This window comes from Telmatherina bonti, assembly GCF_933228915.1.
Source record: "Telmatherina bonti genome assembly, chromosome: 13".
Classification (NCBI taxonomy): domain Eukaryota; kingdom Metazoa; phylum Chordata; class Actinopteri; order Atheriniformes; family Telmatherinidae; genus Telmatherina; species Telmatherina bonti.
Window position 1 is genome coordinate 5,666,102 of NC_136611.1, and position 17,559 is coordinate 5,683,660.

The following is a 17,559-nucleotide window of genomic DNA, read 5'->3' on the forward strand; positions in this document are numbered from 1 at the left end:
CAGTTTGCATCCCTGCTTGATGGAGTTTTTGCACATTCATGACTGATCTGACAAAGATTTTTTTTTTTTTTTTTTTAAATGAGACTCACCAGCTGTTTCCAGTCTGACATGGAAAATCATCCATGTGATGAACTGGATGGAAATTCCCAGATTTAACTGGACATCCCAGATGTCCTCAGATCATTTCTGGAGAACAGATTTTTCCATTTTTCTCTTTCAGGTGAAGAGAACTCCTTCTTCTACTGAATGACAGACACTAACAGGGTTACACTGCCACCCTGTGGTGACACATTTCACATGTCTGATTCCCAGAACAGATCAGATGTTCAGCTTTTTTTAAAGGATTCTTCCCAACAATGGGATTAAATTAACTTCCATTCGGCGCGTTGAGGGGTTTTCTGTTTAATGGGATTTCCTTTTTGAAAACATGACAAACAGAAATAAATTTAAGAAAAAAAAAAAAAAAAAAAAAAAAACTATTTTATTTCTCAGTGACTGTTTCAGTTTTATTTTGGACACGTTTTATTTGCTTTATTTAATGTTTATTCTATGCATTTTAAATAAAAATCAATATTTTTAAAGAAACTTTATATGTTAAAATTATAAAATAGATCAAATTTATATCATTTTAATCAATTTTTACCTCTATAATATAATATAATATAATATAATATAATATAATATAATATATTTTATATCTTGTCTGTATAAAACAGTTTCAGCAACAGTATTTAACTGCACGACATCTGCCAAGGAGGTTCTGTTTAACTTGTGTTAATCAGTCTTTAGGTCTGCTTAGGAAGAGATCTGGACTAGTTGTTGTATTTAAAGATTTAAAAAAAACGTCTCCAGAACTTCATCTCAATGCAAGTTTTGTTTTCCAGTTTAAATCGTGTTTATTTCTCTCTGCTGAAGCGGGAAACAATCAGCTTCCTGCAGCTGAACTGTAGATACTTCATGCTGCTAAAGTCCTACTTCATGGTCCGACTGAGCATCCGAGGAGCCGCTTGGCACACATTTACATTCACTGTATTCAGAGAAGAATAAGCCTGAAGGCAGATGCATCATTTCCAGACACAGCCTCAGTTTGCCTCAGGCTCTGCCTGCAGAGGCCAGTCTGAGCTGGAATAAAATGTGTAATAAAGTCAGACACAAGAGTCCACACAAGCCTCGGGGCTTCATTCTCATCCTTCACCTCAAACTAAACCGATATGAACATAAACATCTAAAGTATTTTTTTTTTAAAAACAACTTATTTACAAACAATCAGATCAAAACCATCAGAACATTTTAGTTTCACCACAAATTATTCTTGAAACGTTGTTAAGGACAAATCTTCTCGTGAAGCCTTTGTGCTTCAGGCTGAAGAATATGAGAAGACAGGTGAGTGAGAGCAGAGACGTCCAGGTGTGGCGTAACGTCGTCCTCTGGAGGCAGAAAGGCGCCTCGCGCAGGAGTCAGATGCTTTCCACGTCACATGTGCTCATATGTCTTCATCCCCTTTCATTAAAGAAAAGGCTGCATTTACAACAGTCACTCAAATAACTGGAGACTTAAAAAAGGAACAAGAACTAAAAATGTGCAAAAATATCATTTAGTAATATAAGACACTGTTTTTTCATTTAATTGAGTTGAAGAAAGTAAAACAAAACAAAAAACAAACAAATGTGTCCTGGACAAATTAGAGACTTTTCTGTTGAACAGTGGGACAAAATACCTGTCAACAGGTGCAGAAGTCTGACTGAGAGGAACAGAAAACACCTGACTGGAGCGGAAACATTAAAGCATTGTTCAACTAAATATTAGTTTATGACTGATGGAATATGTAATAAATTATCCTTTTTTTTGCTTTTTAAAAAAATATTTCTATTGAACCAGAATTAGAAAATAATGTAATGATTTATTACTTCTTTAGTCAATTACAGCTTATTTTACAGGCAGCTGTTTTTTTCCTTCTTTAATGAAAGGGGATGAATAAATATGAGCACAACTGTATGGTGTAAAACCAGTCTAAACGGGAAGTTTCCTGTCTGAGAAGACATTTAGAGTCATGTAAACGTGTTCAGATTACTGAAGGGTGATGTGATGTGTGTGTGTGTGTGTGTGTGTGTGTGTGTGTGTGTGTGTGTGTGTGTGTGTGTGTGTGTGTGTGTGTGTGTGTGTAGATAAATTAATTAAAGGACAGCACACACTTCCTGTTAGAGGCAGAATTATCTACATGACCCCATTTGAAGCGAGGAGAGCAGAGGCGAGATAAAATCATCAGTGTTTTGTGTTTTTCTTTCTTCATCCTTCCGTTTCTCATCTGCAGGAAGATAAATATGTTTCATCCACACGTTAGAACGAAGTGGAATTCCACGAGGAAATCCAGACCTGGACCAGGACCTGAGAGATGCTTGCGGACCTCCAGCTGATCCATGATCCACTGCTGGTCCATGGTCTCCATGGAAACGTGGCTGTCAGGACAACGCTGAAGGAAGCGGTGAAAAAAGGCTGAAGTTTGTCACATGACACAAGAACTGGACCTGAGATCAGCAGCAACAGGTGTGATGGAGGATCCTCCACGTATCATCTGGACAGGCGACTGAACGAAAGGCTGAAACATCTAAAGAAGAAGTTTCATTCCCTAAAATGTTCATTTTTTCCACAAATACAAAGATTATAAATAGCTTATTTTACAGCATCTGCCTCTAATTTGCAATGTTACCCATAAAATGTTTCATTTTTAAGCCTTCCATGCAGTCTCCACAACAGTGTGCACAAATTTAACATGTTTTCCAGCACATGCATGGATGAGGATGGTAAATTATACCAATAAGCATCAGTGAGTCCGCTCTATATACTCTGTATATAAACCCTATATAACTTCCTCTGGGAGAAATAAATACTTAAATTAGAAATATTATGTTAGTGTATAAAGGAGAAGAAAATTATAAAGATATATTCAATAAAATATACTTTAAAATTATTTGACAAATATTTTAGCAGAATATCTAAAACAACGTAGGATAAAATAAAAGTAAAAAAAATTATCAAGAGATTAAACAGCTTCCATCTGTAGAAGTGAAATATAGTACATGGAAAACACGTAATTTTATTTCTACAGAGTGAGTATGCTTGTCTAATAGACGATCTTTGCCGAAAACACGCATTGTGGAGCTGGTATTTGTACAGAGTGAGAACTCTTGTTCCATACACGATCTCTGCAGAGGACAGGAAAACACGCGCGCGGCTGCTTCCTGTTTCTCCGCCCACAGTCAGCTGTGAGTCCGCAAACAGAACCGTCCAGCAGCTGATCCACGATGGGGGAAAGCGACGACATCATCGAGCACCACGTCGAGGAGGAGATGGAGAAGAAGGGCGCGAGGAGCCGCGGAGCGCCTTCCTCTCTCCTGGAGAGCCCCAGTCCGTCCGACTGGGAGGCCCCCAGTAGCACCCAGTCCTCCCACAGACTGCTGGCCTTCAGCGATGCTCTCATCTCCATCATCGCTACAGTCATGGTGAGAAACTGAGATCTGAACTGTAGCATCCAATACGCAGCAGGAGGAAGATGAAGATGATGAGGAGGAGGAGGAGGAGGAAGAGGAGGATGATGATGATGATGAAATGAGGCGACTGGAGTAATGAGGAAGAATCCAAACAATAATCTAAAGCAGCTGAAGTGAAATGCAGAAAGTGTTGTTGTCAGAAAAGTCCAGAGTTTACTGGGAGTGTGTGAATACTTTTATAAAGTTTTATATGATTTATAGATGTGTAATAACAATGTTATAACATGAAACCCAGATAAGATGATCCTAATTTAACATTTATTTATTGATAGAGGAATAAACCTTTGAGATGCACCATCTCGTTTCCTCTAAATAAAAGTAACGACACAAAACAAGAGCAGCAGCGTCTACAAAAATAAAAAGAAAGAAATTTACAAACAGGAAAAAAAGAATAAGTAAATAGATAAACAACATGTAATAGTCATCATCAACCATACATCCATACACACACACACACACACACTTCCGGCCGATGCTCAGAACCTGTACATGTTAAATACTTTGCGACAAAATGCAGTCATAGGAGCTGATTTCTGCCTGGACAGACACAAGTTGCTCCTAATGTACCAAAAATCCTCCTTATTTAAAGATCTGGGTTCATAAATCCAGATTAAAGACAAATATTTGTCACAAGCTTCTAATAAAACATGTTTAATAATCAGAATTCATTTCAGTGAACAGCTGCTGCTGTTGTATTGGAAACGCTGAAAATGTAAAACATGTCTGATTATTTCTGCAGACTCAGTGACTTCTCTGTCTTCCATCCGCAGATTTTACCCGTTGCTCACACCAAAGTGGAAGATAACGAGGTAAATCTGAATTAAATCATCCTCAGGAATACGCTCACCGTCCGCTTCATTAGGCTTCATTCTGCGGGTTTTAGATCCATCAAGGTGACGTGAAGCATCAGACAGCTGCTGCAGATGTGTGACATGTTGCATCGTCCTGCTCCGGCGGGCTATGTGGAGGTTAAACCAAGCCGCTCCGCAGCACTTTGGTCAGGCTGAAGTCGTCGCGTTTGGACCCTGCAGGCAGAGGCGCCATATGGGGGGAAAGTTAGGAAGATTTAATACAAACTAAATAATAAAATCATTAAACTTTCATTAAAAATGATAAAACTTCTCTTCTAAAGGTTATAATAAAAATAGCAGTAATATAAACTGATAAACCATTTATGTTAAAATAACCTAGTTAGATGTATGCAGTGTGATTTAACCCTAGAAATACCTTCAAATTAAATATTGTCCTTCTGGTCTGAACCAAGACCTCCATTCTGTTGTTATATTAACAAAAAAAAAGTTTCATGCTGAATATGAAAGGAAACAAAGTGATCTTAAATAATCACTTGCCCCATAAAGGGTTAAACACAGCAATAGATCTTTATTATCCCCATGAAAAGCTTCTTTTTTTTTTTTTTTTTTATCAGCTTGAAGCAAAAACAAAAGTGGTGGGGTCGACGCCGTAGTCTTTCATAGGGTCCTGCCAGCAGGAAACCCAGTGAGCTCCTTTTCTTGCTCCTTATGAAAAGCCAGTTTTTACTGGTTTAGGTGTGAAAATGGATGCTGGGTTAAATCCTGCGTTTTCCATTTTAGCCGTCTGTCGAAGATAAAAACCTGCTGCATCTGAACATAATCTGGGAACTGTAGTGGATGCTTTCCGTTCGGACGCCTGCAGCTGCTCCCGGCAGGCGCTCCTGGTCCGGTCCTGGTCCGCTCCTGGTCCGGTCCTGGTCCGGTCCTGGTTCGCTCCTGGTCCGCTCCTGGTCCGGTCCTGGTCCGGTCCTGGTCCGCTCCTGGTCCGGTCCTGGTCCGGTCCTGGTTCGGTCCTGGTCCGGTCCTGGTCCGGTCCTGGTCCGCTCCTGGTCCGCTCCTGGTCCGGTCCTGGTCCGGTCCTGGTCCGCTCCTGGTCCGGTCCTGGTCCGGTCCTGGTTCGGTCCTGGTCCGGTCCTGGTCCGGTCCTGGTCCGGTCCTGGCCCGCTCCTGGTCCGGTCCTGGTCCTCTCCTGGTTCGGTCCTGGTCCTCTCCTGGTTCGGTCCTGGTCCGGTCCTGGTCCGGTCCTGGCCCGCTCAGTCGGGCTGCAGGTCGGTCCAACCGCAGCATCGCTCCAGGTCTTCCTTGCATGTTAAAGCTTCTTTCTTCTGACCCGTCGCAGCTCTACGTGCTTCTCGCTCCCTCCGGTCAGCAGGTCAGGAGTTCCAGTATCATCCTGATTTTTCCAGTTTGGGTCCAAAGCTGTGGATTTAGCTTCCCAGCCTATCAAACAGGCTCCATTGCTTGTTCTCGTATTAGGTGATCCAACAGGCGTTCCTAATGAAATGTCCGGTGAGTGTATGCCAGGGGTCCCCAGAGTCGGTCCTCGAGGGCTATAATCCTGCATGTTTCCCTGCTCCAACACACCTGGCTTCAATCAGCCAACGAAGTTCTGCACAGTGAGGGATTAGTGCGAGTCAGCTGCGTTGGAGCAGGGATACATGCAGGACTGTGGCTCCTCCAGCCTGAACACCAGCCTGCTTCTCCTGCTGCAGGAGCTGAGGCAGAGCGTTCAGCTGCTGCTGACGACGAAGATCGCCGTGTATCTGATGACGTTCCTCATCGTGACGTTGGCGTGGGCGGCTCATATCAGGTAATCCTCGCCGCTCGCAGGACAAACCGTTGATCTTGTTGCAGCTGCAGCAGCTCCTCTCTCGTCTCCGCAGGTTGTTTCAAGTGATCGTGCGCATCGATGACTGCCTGGCTCTGCTGAACCTCGTGAGTTTCTTCGGCTTGTGAGTGAACTCTCCTCCTGCAGCGACGTTTCTTCTTTCTAACCTGAAGTTCTGCTTTTGGATCCGTTTCAGGCCTGCATGATGCTGATAACCTTCCTGCCGTACACCGTGAGTACGAGTCCCTGCAGGCTCTCCTCTGCTTCTCGCCACGTTTCTACAGACAAACGAACAAATCTGCTGTTTGCAGTTTTCCTTGATGGCCACCTTCCCTGAGAACATCCTGGGGATTTTACTGTTCTGCGGCTGTGTGATGGTGATCGGACTCATCCAGGTGAAGAGTCTGAATCTACATCTGCAGTTCAGATCGGACCCAGAACCAAACATCTCAGATTTCTCTCGTTTCTCCAGTCGGTGATCGTGTTGTACGCCTTCAGCCGGCCCTTCCTGCTCAACGAACAGATCCAGATCTCAGAGAACCAGACGTTCTATAAACACCACATCCTCAAAGTCATCATGCGAGTTCCCATCATGTGCTTCTTTGCCAGCATCTTCTCCTTCATCTTCTTCCAGCTGGTCGGTGGCTGAACTTTTCCTCTTTTCATGTTTAACAATGGCCATTAGAGCAGTGCTGCTCAATCTGGGGGTCAGGACCCCCATTGGGGTTCGCAAGATCCTTTCAGGGGGTCACCAGATAATTATAAAAAATATAATCGGCTACATTTTTAAAATAAATTAAGTGGGATTTTTTCAAGGGCCAAAATGTAACCATTAATACGGAGATAAAGATTCCAGACACAATGATAATGAATCCATCATATCTCGGCTACATTGTGGTGTTTGTTGCATATTTGTTCTCTTGCAGCGATGAATACTTGGTCATGTTCTGTATGGTCGTATTCTGGTTCTGGATGGTAGTATCCAGAATGTTCTTCCTGTTCTGGATGACACTTGGGCCACCTTCTTGATGGACGTAACAACATTAGCATTCGGAGAGCACTAAACTCCGCCAAGGTCTTTAAAAAAATTCCTGGATCCAAACGGTGATCCGGATCACCACCAAAATTAAGGCAGTTCTTCCTTTTCATATTTACACCAATTCCTGAAAATGTTATGAAATCTGTCTATAACCTTTTGAGTTATCTTGAACACAAACAAACAAACAGACAAATAAAACAAACTGATAAATGCTGATAAAAACATAACCTCCTTGGCGGAGGTATACATTTGAATTTGGTATTATCTCAATGAGAGAAGCTAGGGCTGCTCGATTATGACAAAAATTATAATCACAATTATTTTTGACTGAAACTGAAATCTCGATTATTTAACACAATTATCCAGTATTTTTAAACATCGCTGCGCGTCGTGGTGTTCTAGACTCCGTGTCGTGCATTATAACCGTCTAATGTACGGTTCCGAGTTGTTTAATCCGCTTTTACCGCTTATATAGGAACTATTTTACGTTGGCCTGGATGTACGTTTTATGCCAAACAACCGCTGTCAGGCTGCAGCGCGTTTCTCTCATTCACCTGTTAAAAGACGGCTGATCTGAACCAGCTGGTTAACGTGTTGCTATGGTAACGCCCCATAACGGAGGGATATTACAGTGTTTAACTGGCCGAACTATGTATAGGAAAATAATGCAGCCAGTTGTCAGTGACAATGGTATAAACTATGTTTAGGTGAACTTCCACAACCTACTGCAGTTATTCTACATTGACCTGCAGCCGGAGCCGACTGAGACTGGCCGCCTGGGAGTGCTTTAGGACGGGAGAGGCTCCCACTGCTCCTTCCTTACAGTAACTGCAGAACAATATGTGCCTTCAAGTCAGTCGCCAAAACACCAGAAAAGTCACTAATAACTCCTGTAAAAGATGCTAGATTTGTCACTTTTAACAAAAAAAGTCTCCAGATTTAGTGAGAAAGTCTCCAAGTTGGCAACAGTGTCTGAATGAAAGCAAAGCGGCTGTGGGAGGAGTTTACAGCACAGCGCTGCAACGCCAGAGACGCTCGATTAGCAGCTGAAGACAGCAGGAGAGGAAACTGCAGAGAGAAAAATAATCACACCCTTTTATTTTTATCATCGTTGAAAACCCAGATCGTAGTTGAGATTAAAATCCGATTCATCCCAGCTCTAAGAGAAGCTGATTTTAGGCAGGAAGATGCCTTGTTACATCAAATCCACCAAAACCACTTTATCCTCAATATTCATGAAGATTCTGCAATTTTTCCAGCCTTACATGAGGGGGATTCCACAGGGCGACCTGTCTGATATATCACATAATCACGCAGTCATCGTGTGGGGGTCGCGAACACCAACTAGTGTTATCTGGAGGGTCGTGGAAATCACATCTTTAAGATGACGATTAACCACCAAACAAAAACAAAAAAAACAACAACCATGAATCAACAACTAAATGTTCTGCTACAGTGACAGCCTGTATCTAAACCGTCCAAATTGAATCCAAAATTATTCAACGATGTAATGTTGTATAATATTACATAATATAATTTGATAGTTTAACTCTATATAATACGATGCAATATGATACAATATGACATGATACGCTAGAATGTTATACAGTTTGATATGTTGCAATGAAATACTATGTGATATGTAATGATACGTTACAATACAATAATATCATACGGTACAATACGATACTACATGATAAAACACAATACGGTACGATGCTATACATACAGCATGATACGTTGCGATAAACAATCACACGATATGATACAATACAATGTGTTATGATACAATGCTATATTTACAGCATGATGCGTTGCAATAAAATACTTTACGATATTTACAGATACGTAATGATACAATACGATACAATATGTTTTGATACAATGCTATATTTACAGCATGATGCGTTGCGATTAAATACTGTACGATATTTAGCGATATGTTATGATACAACACGTTAAAATACAATACCATGCAATACGATATGTTATGATACGATGCTATACATACAGCATGATGCGTTGCGATAAAAATGTATACGATATTTTGCGATACGTTATGATACAACACATAATAATACAATACAATACTATATGTTATGATGCGATGCTATACATACAGCATCATACGTTGCGATAAAATACTATATGATATTTAGCTATACATTATGATACAACAGGTTATAACACAATACCATGCAATACAATATGGTATGATACGATGCTAAATATACAGCATGATACATTGCGATAAAATACTATACGATATGTAGCGATACGTTATAATACAATACTACATGACACGATATGTTATGATACGATGCTATTTTTACAGCATGATGCGTTGCGATAAAATACTATACGATATTTAGCGATACGTAATGATACAACACGTTATAATGCAATACTATATGATACGATATGTTAATACGATGCTATACATACAGCATGAAGTGTTGTGATAAAATATACAATATTTAACGATACATTGTGATACAATACAATGATACAATCTGATACAATCTGATATGTTATGATTTGGATGAATGAATGAGTCGTTAAATGGCACAAAACCTGAAACTGAAATAGAAACTAGTATGTTGTCACGATAAACACCTGATGATCACCCTGATCTGTTGCCATCCTGGTCTTGAACATTAAAATCTTTCATCCCGTCTTCCGACATGTTTGTTTTCTCCTCCAGTCTTACGTACTCTTGGCCATCGTCATCTTCCTGCCCTACATCTCCCAGTGCCTGAGGTGGTGTCGCAGCAAAGCCATCGGTAAGCACAGAGGCCGCGTCTCTCTCACCAAACCCATTTGTTTCTGTTCATAAACCGCGTCTTGTCCTTTTCAGGTCAGGTGGAGGAGACTCCAGACTCCATGTTGTTTTACACCTACCTGCCTAACGAGCCTCTCAGTAAAGAGCGAGTGGAGGCGTTCAGCGATGGGGTTTATGCCATCGTAGCAACGCTTCTCATCCTGGACATATGGTTTGTTTCATTTACATTATGTTCCACCTTGAATGTACCGGTATTTACATTCATGTGACATCATTCGCTCTGCGTAGCACCAAGTGGTGGTCAACCCAGCTCATTGTAGACCGATGTTGTTAATGTATTTACAATTGCATTACAATCAAGGATTCTTGATTGTAATGCTCATAAAAAAGGGAAAAGAGGGTTTTAGTAAAAAGTAACTGAACATTTTGCCAGAGAAGAAGATGAACAGGAAAGGGACAGCACAGAAACAGTCAAACTAAAAGTAGCAGAAGACAACACAGAAGTTGAGAAAACAGTAAAAAACCTTTGGTTTTATTGTTATTTTATTGTTAATTTAATGTTTTTAGATGGTTGTAAACAACTTCATAGCAACTGGTGCAGAAATATGAAAGTGAACTCTTTAACTCAGCACTGCCCTGGTGTGGATGAACTGACATAACCATGGCAACGTAAAGATATGTGTGGAAGTATGAGGGAGGTGACGTATGATTATAGTTGAAGTCCCCATTTATGCCTGTAAGACAGCAGAAATGGGCGTCAAGACTTCAATAGGACCAGAGAAAGTCACTGGATTTCTCACCACACATTTTCTTAAAAATGTTTTTATTAGTCGTTAAAAGAGTATGAATATTCACTAAAAATATAAATATTGTGACAGAATCACGAAGTTAGCAATTACCTATTGATTGAGTAGGCGTGCTGCAGCAGTAAAACTTTTAAAAGTTCTAAGACCCTAAAAGTTCTTAACTCAAATTCCCGCAAATCATTTATTAGTAAGATGCAATATTTTAAACAATTTTTGAGGTGCTTCTCACCTGGAAGACAAAGCAGAAATGATGGAGACTTGATCTTTGCTCTTCCAGCCTGTCAGATTATGAGGGAAACTGGAGCTAACCAGTAACTCACAATCTCCATGCACCATCTACTGGTGAAACATTGTTACTACACCTGTCTAAATATTACACATGAAATAGCACATTTTACAGAAGTTTCATGAAAAAGTCATACAACATTACAAAAACAAACATATTTGGAGAGAGATTACATATTAATAACTAATCATCATCACTTGTAGATTGGTTATTTTAGTGTCTTTGACCACCACTTTGGTAGTACAAGTACATCTCAGAAAATTAGAATATAATGAAAAAGTTCAATATTTTTTACCACTAATTTCAGAATGTGACACCTATTTATTATATAGATTCATTACACATAGTGAAACATTTATAACATTTATTTCTTAAAATTTTGATAATTGTGGCTTATAGATCATGAAAACCCAAAATGCAGTGTCTCAGAAAATTAGAATATTACATAAGATCAATGACAAAAAAAAGGATATTTACAACAGAAACGTCAGGCTTCTGAACAGTATGTTCATTTCCCTGCACTCAGTACCTGGTTGGGCTCCTTTTGCATGAATTACTGCATGAATGCGGTGCGGCAATGGAAGCCATCAGCGTGTGGCGCTGCTCAGGTGTAATGGAAGCCCAGGTTGCTTTGATAGCAGCCTTCAGGTCATCTACATAGTTGGGTCTGGTGTCTCTCATCTTCCTCTTGACAACACCCCACAGGTTCTCTACGGGGTTCAGCTCAGGTGGGTCTGTTGGCCGATCCAGCACAGTAACACCGTGGTCATTGAAGCAGCTTTTGGTACCTTGGGCAGTGTAGGCAGGTGTCCTGCTGGGAAATGAAATCTGCATCTCCATAAAGCTTGTCAGCAGAAGGAAGCATGAAGTGCTCTAAAATGTCCTGCTAGATGCTGTGTGGACTGAGACCTTCAGAAAACCCAGTGGAGCAACACCAGCAGATAACATGGCTCCCCAAATCAATTTTCTGAGATGTACCTGAACACGAGGCCACACAGGTCATATGATTCAATACAACCAATGGAATATTAATTAGTGTGTCTACATTTAACAATTGAAGGGTTTTGTGTTTCTTCCATTCAGCGAAGACAATGTTCCAGATCTGACGGTCGTGCAGAAGCAGTATGGCGGTAGCCTCATAGCTGCGTTGCAGGACTACGGCCCAGAGTACCTCGCCTACTTCGGTTCCTTCGTCACCGTCGGCCTCCTCTGGTTTGTCCATCACTCACTCTTCCTTCATGTCACCAAGGCAACGCGCTTCATGGGCTTGTTGAACACCTTCTCTTTGGCATTTGTTGGAGGTTTACCTTTAGCCTACCAGCTAACACATGAGTTCCCGGACAACTCTCGCAACGAACTGGAAGCCATTCAGATTAGCTGTGTGATTGTCTTCTTCGCTGGTATATTTCAGCTTGCCATATGGGTGGTTGCTCTTTACAACGAACAGGAAACCCTGCACCCTTACGTGTGGTATGATGGGCGTGAGCACGTGTTTATGCTAGCCAAGCTAGCTCTGTACCCCTGCGTTGCTTTGGGGACGTTTTTCCTCACTTGTATATTGAGTAAATTTAGCGCTCCCATCTTCCACCTGATGGAAATCACAGTGCCTTTTGCTTTTCTTCTGCTGAGGGTTTTAGTTCGTATCGGGTTAGCACTGCTACGGATGATTTTCTGTCCCAACCAGCACAACCTTAGAAGAGTTGTGGAGGAGGAAGCTGACGAAACAAGAATGCCATTTAATGCCGTAGTTACCTAGCTGACATGTAGCGTGAAAGAGCTGTGAGGTATAAACGCTGAAAGGCTTGGCCACAGGAAGAGTTTCTTGTAGCCTGGTGGGGTTTAAATAGGAACAAAATGAAAAGTCTGTAACAGCTTTTCAACAATCAAACTTGCTTAAATCTTGAGATGAAGTCTGTACAAATAGGATTAAAACAAAGCTAAATGGATCCTATGGAGACAAAGAAAATGTCCAGTTTGTTGACATTCATGGTACAGAAGACAACCAAAGCCTATTCATCGAATTCTCTTAAGTCTAATGCTAATCAGATTAGCAGTTAATTAACAATCAGTGTGAGTGGGCTTGTACTGATACGCCCAGCTGGCACTAGCATGCACAGATGCATCATTTATATGTTCCTAATGCACACTGCAAGCCGTCCAACTGCTTTAATTTACTTCTTACCTTCTATCCATACACAGTGGATTTTCTAATCATGTTAAGTCAAGAAGTAAGGAAAGAACTGTAAGCGTTATGGGGTAAATTTTTATTTTTCTGTGTTCAGGTGATTAAAATCATTGGAGTTTAACTACTAGCCGCTTCTGCACTTTAAACACTGAGCAGTTATGGCCATACAAGTCTTCATTGCACTATTTTTATGTCAGATATGTGTAAAACGTTAAGAAGCTAAGCCTGGAAAGTGGAAGTAAAAACCAAATACAATGTCCAACAATGTGATTAAAACCAATGTTTAATGAAAAACATCCCATCAAATGTTGAGACTGAGATGTTTACAGAGAAAGAAATGCTTGTTTTGAGTTTGGTGACAACAACGTACAATCTCGGTTATTTGTTTATGAGGCTATAAAGGTGCATGGTGACGGTGTAGAGATGGCACATAAAGGCCAACTAACAGAATTTATTACTGACATTGCTTTGTAATGACATTGAAACAAAATCAAAACAAAAACTATTTACCTTTTTCCTAATGTACCTACTATCCTCACTGAACCAACAGAGCTACTTTTTGGCACCAATTTGTATCAGAAACATCTTTATTGCAGACACAGGGGACCTTTATTTTTCTTCTTTTCTGCTCACTTGTTGATGTTTTTCTGCTCCTGATTGGACATTATCGTCCACTTAAAGCTACCGTATTGGTCATCAGTTTCAAAAGGCCTCTAGTAGTGCTATTTTTTAGGATGAAAATGTGAGAAATAAGGGTGTTATCATGGATAATTATGGATGTACTACATAGAGTGACTGAATAAACACTGTATGCTGGATTGTAAACCTCCTGAACGGGATAGAAATGCCTGGAAAACTTCAGTAGATTATCTAAAGGACCAGTTATCCACCACCGTTCCTGATAAACTGATGATTATGCAAGCGATAGCAGTTAGGGGTATCGGCGATATAGTGGAGTTTTAAGGCTTAATGAAGAAATCCGGCCAGCCTGGTTTTGGGTTGTTGCTGCTGTCACACACACACTGGATGCGCTCTGAAATGGAGAAACAGGCCGACTGCAACGCAATAGATAAAAACAAGATGTATATAAAGTATTTACTGCATTAAATGTGCCTTCAAATATGCTAGCTATCCATGTAGCTCAGTTTGTCTCAAATTGCAATTTACTTACATAAATAATTTATTTATTTGCTTCTATTCTGTGGTATTAAGTTGGAACACATTTAGTGGTTCTGATCAGAGTTCCTGAGACCATTTAGTGACTTCAGTCTAAAGCCTTTCCACACCGGCACCGATGCCAATAAAGACATGAAATTGCACCTAATTTGGGGGTGAAATGGATGTTTTTTTTTGTCTCTGCCCTCCAAGTGCGAAACGGAATTGCTAATAAATGATGTAGATTCTAAAACAAACTTGTAAGGTACGAAAAACAAAGATAGATTCCACATCAAGTGACGATATTGTGCCGAAAAGGAAAAAGAGGCATCGGGTTCATCATGTTCTAGAAAAGAGAGGACTTGTTTAGTCCAGGACCTGAAGCTGGACCACCACTCTGTACACCGTTGTGTTCAAACAATAATCTATTGACAAAATTTTATCACTGCCATGAAGGTTTCCATTGACTTTTCCATTGATTCAGTAAAAAATAAATAATATTTCAGTGCAAATTATTCGTACGAAATATTCGGAGTAAGTGCTTCAAGGCCTTTATAATCAGAATGTAATCGTTCTGTGTTATGTTCTGTACATTGTGATGAATTCTGCTCTTTTGTTGTGTGAACTTGTTTAGAAATCAGTTTTAACATCTAATCTTTTGCATTTGTTTCGCTTGGACTAAATAATTAGTTTAACTTGTGGATGAGGCTTTGCTTACACGTCGGAAACGGAGACATATGTTCGTTATACATTACAACATATTCTTATTGCAGTCATGATGATACCGAATGGCTAAATACAAGATTGAATTTTCCCCCTTTTTTTTAGTGGTTCTTGACATTTTATCCCCTTTTATCAGGGATCTCAAACTGTGGTCCTGCATATTTTACATGTTTCATGCCTGATTCAGAGGAAATGGATCCAACTTTCAGCTTAAGCTCTCCACATCGTTGTGTTTGAGCAGGAAAATATCTAAAACCTGGACTCTTATTTCCAGATGGTTTTAAACACGTGATTTTATCACCCTCAGGTGACCTTCGAGGTCAAAGGGTCCAAGCATAAAAACCGCTATAAAATCTTCAAATATAACACCAAAGCTCCACCTTGTAATATATATTTTATGAAAAAAAATGTAATGTTTGTTTAAATAAAACAATTCATGTAGTTAAACTGGAATTTAAAGGGTTAACAGTCTTTAAGTGACTGTTTTGAGCAGGATCTGATGCGAATCTCCAACATGTCTAAGTGTCTAATTACCACTAAAGACTAAAACCTCCAATATTTACTGTATGGAAAATAATTAGTTTTTTGTGTGTTTTTTTTAATAAATGAGGCAGGAATTCATATATTAAAACTGGCATTTAAATAGTTAAAATTAAAAAGAATATGACAAATATTTGGTATTTTTAAGCAGGACAGAAGTTATATAAATTATTTAAATCAGAAGAAGATATTGAAGTACAGCTATTTTATAGCAGTTTCTGTGAGTGGACACTTTTGGCCACAAAGGTCACAAATAGATCTAAATTTATTTAAAGATTTGATAGAAAAAAACTTTAGGTTTAAAAAAATGTTAAAAAATAGAAGTTATTGCAAAAATTCATGCTTTTAGCAGCAATAGAGCTAAAAGTATGACCAAGTAGACAAACGCGTCCCGAGGAAAACATGAGGGTTGAATGATTCATGTGACCTGAAGTCTAGTTGGTCGGAAACCAGAAAGACTAGAAGTTAAACGTCTCCACAAACCTCACCGGTAGTTCATCTGTAAACGTCTCTGCACCCAAACCAGGGATCAGCAGCTTTACACCCCTTCTGGTCCACTGTCCTGTGGGTTTTAGATGTTTCCCTGCTGCGACACACCTGACACACACACAAAGGTTGAACCTGAACCTTTTTGTTCTCCATCTTAATTACATGTTTGTTAGTTTCCTTTAAACGTTCCCAGCGGCTGTTTTATTCCAAGTGCAGACTAACTCCAGGTGTAAACAAGGATCAGCTCTGCAGGTAATCTCACCTGGACAATAATAACCACATTTATTACTGCACATTAGATGCAAGAACTTCTGTAGTTTAAACATAAAAAACTTCGTCCAGCTGCAGACAGATGCAAACCCCTCCCCAACCAGAGACGTTGCTGCAGATATCCAGCAGCCTGGATTGCACCTTCCTGCAGCGCCAGGTGTGTTTCCACCCTGCGGCGCCAGGTGAGTTTCCACCAAGCGGCAACCTCCAGCAGTTAAAAATGAAGCCTATGCAGAAGTGCATAAAACTGAAGTTCCCCCTTCATCCACTAGGGGCTGCAAAACAGAGCAAATCCCCATAGACTCCCATGTTAAAAAGACCAACTTCACAGCAGGAATAAACATGTTTACAGCAGAAATAAACATGTTTACAGTCTGGTTCAAAAATCCATTTTAGGTTTAATAGGTCAGGTTTACCTGTGAATTTCTTTCTAACTCGCCCGTTTTAAAGTAATTTAATCTCGAAGATCGGTAAATTTAGGGGCGTGTCCTATTAAACCTAAAATGGATTTTTGAACCAGACTGTAAACATGTTTATTTCTGCTGTGAAGTTGGTCTTTTTAACATGGGAGTCTATGGGGATTCACTCTGTTTTTCAGCACATTGTCTCAAGTCAGAAGAACGTAGAACCACGGTTTTTAGCCGGTTAACAACGTGACTTAGCTTTAGCGCGCTTACCTCCGTTAGCTGGTTAGCTCCCGTTATCTCTGGGTTAGCTCGGTTAGCTCTTAGCTACAGAAAGCTTGGAGTTCGCTCGATGTCAATCATCCACCATGATGCTCACAGCCCCCCCTCTCAGCTCCACCTCTTTGCCCATATTTGTATTTTCCGGGCGAGACAACGCGCATGCCCCTGGCAAGATGGTGATGGTAGGAACCACCCACTGAGCTTCAATTCAGCTCTTCAGAGACCTACGGATGACGTCACGGAGACTCCGCCCATCTTTATATACAGTCTATGTTGTCACAAGCAAACTACTTCCCTTGCAGCTGAGGAGGAGAAGGAAGACAGACTCCCAAACACGCGGCGAAACAACGCGCGGAATATGGACGGGGCGAGCTAACGGGGATGTGCAGAACGATCGGACTTTAATTCCT

The 17,559-nt window shown here is 40.5% G+C and overlaps 1 protein-coding gene across 1 annotated transcript; it reads left to right on the forward strand.

The window, feature by feature from the left end:
- Positions 1–3,302: 3,302 nt before the first annotated feature.
- On the forward strand, positions 3,303–12,857 carry tmem175 (transmembrane protein 175; the record flags this gene model as incomplete). The annotated part of the gene is made up of 10 exons (XM_079251195.1): positions 3,303–3,500; positions 4,319–4,357; positions 6,049–6,170; positions 6,244–6,295; positions 6,385–6,420; positions 6,500–6,583; positions 6,661–6,825; positions 9,932–10,010; positions 10,085–10,220; positions 12,185–12,857. 10 exons carry the CDS (start codon positions 3,303–3,305, stop codon positions 12,855–12,857), a joined length of 1,584 nt encoding a protein of 527 aa, XP_079107321.1.
- Positions 12,858–17,559: the final 4,702 nt, after the last annotated feature.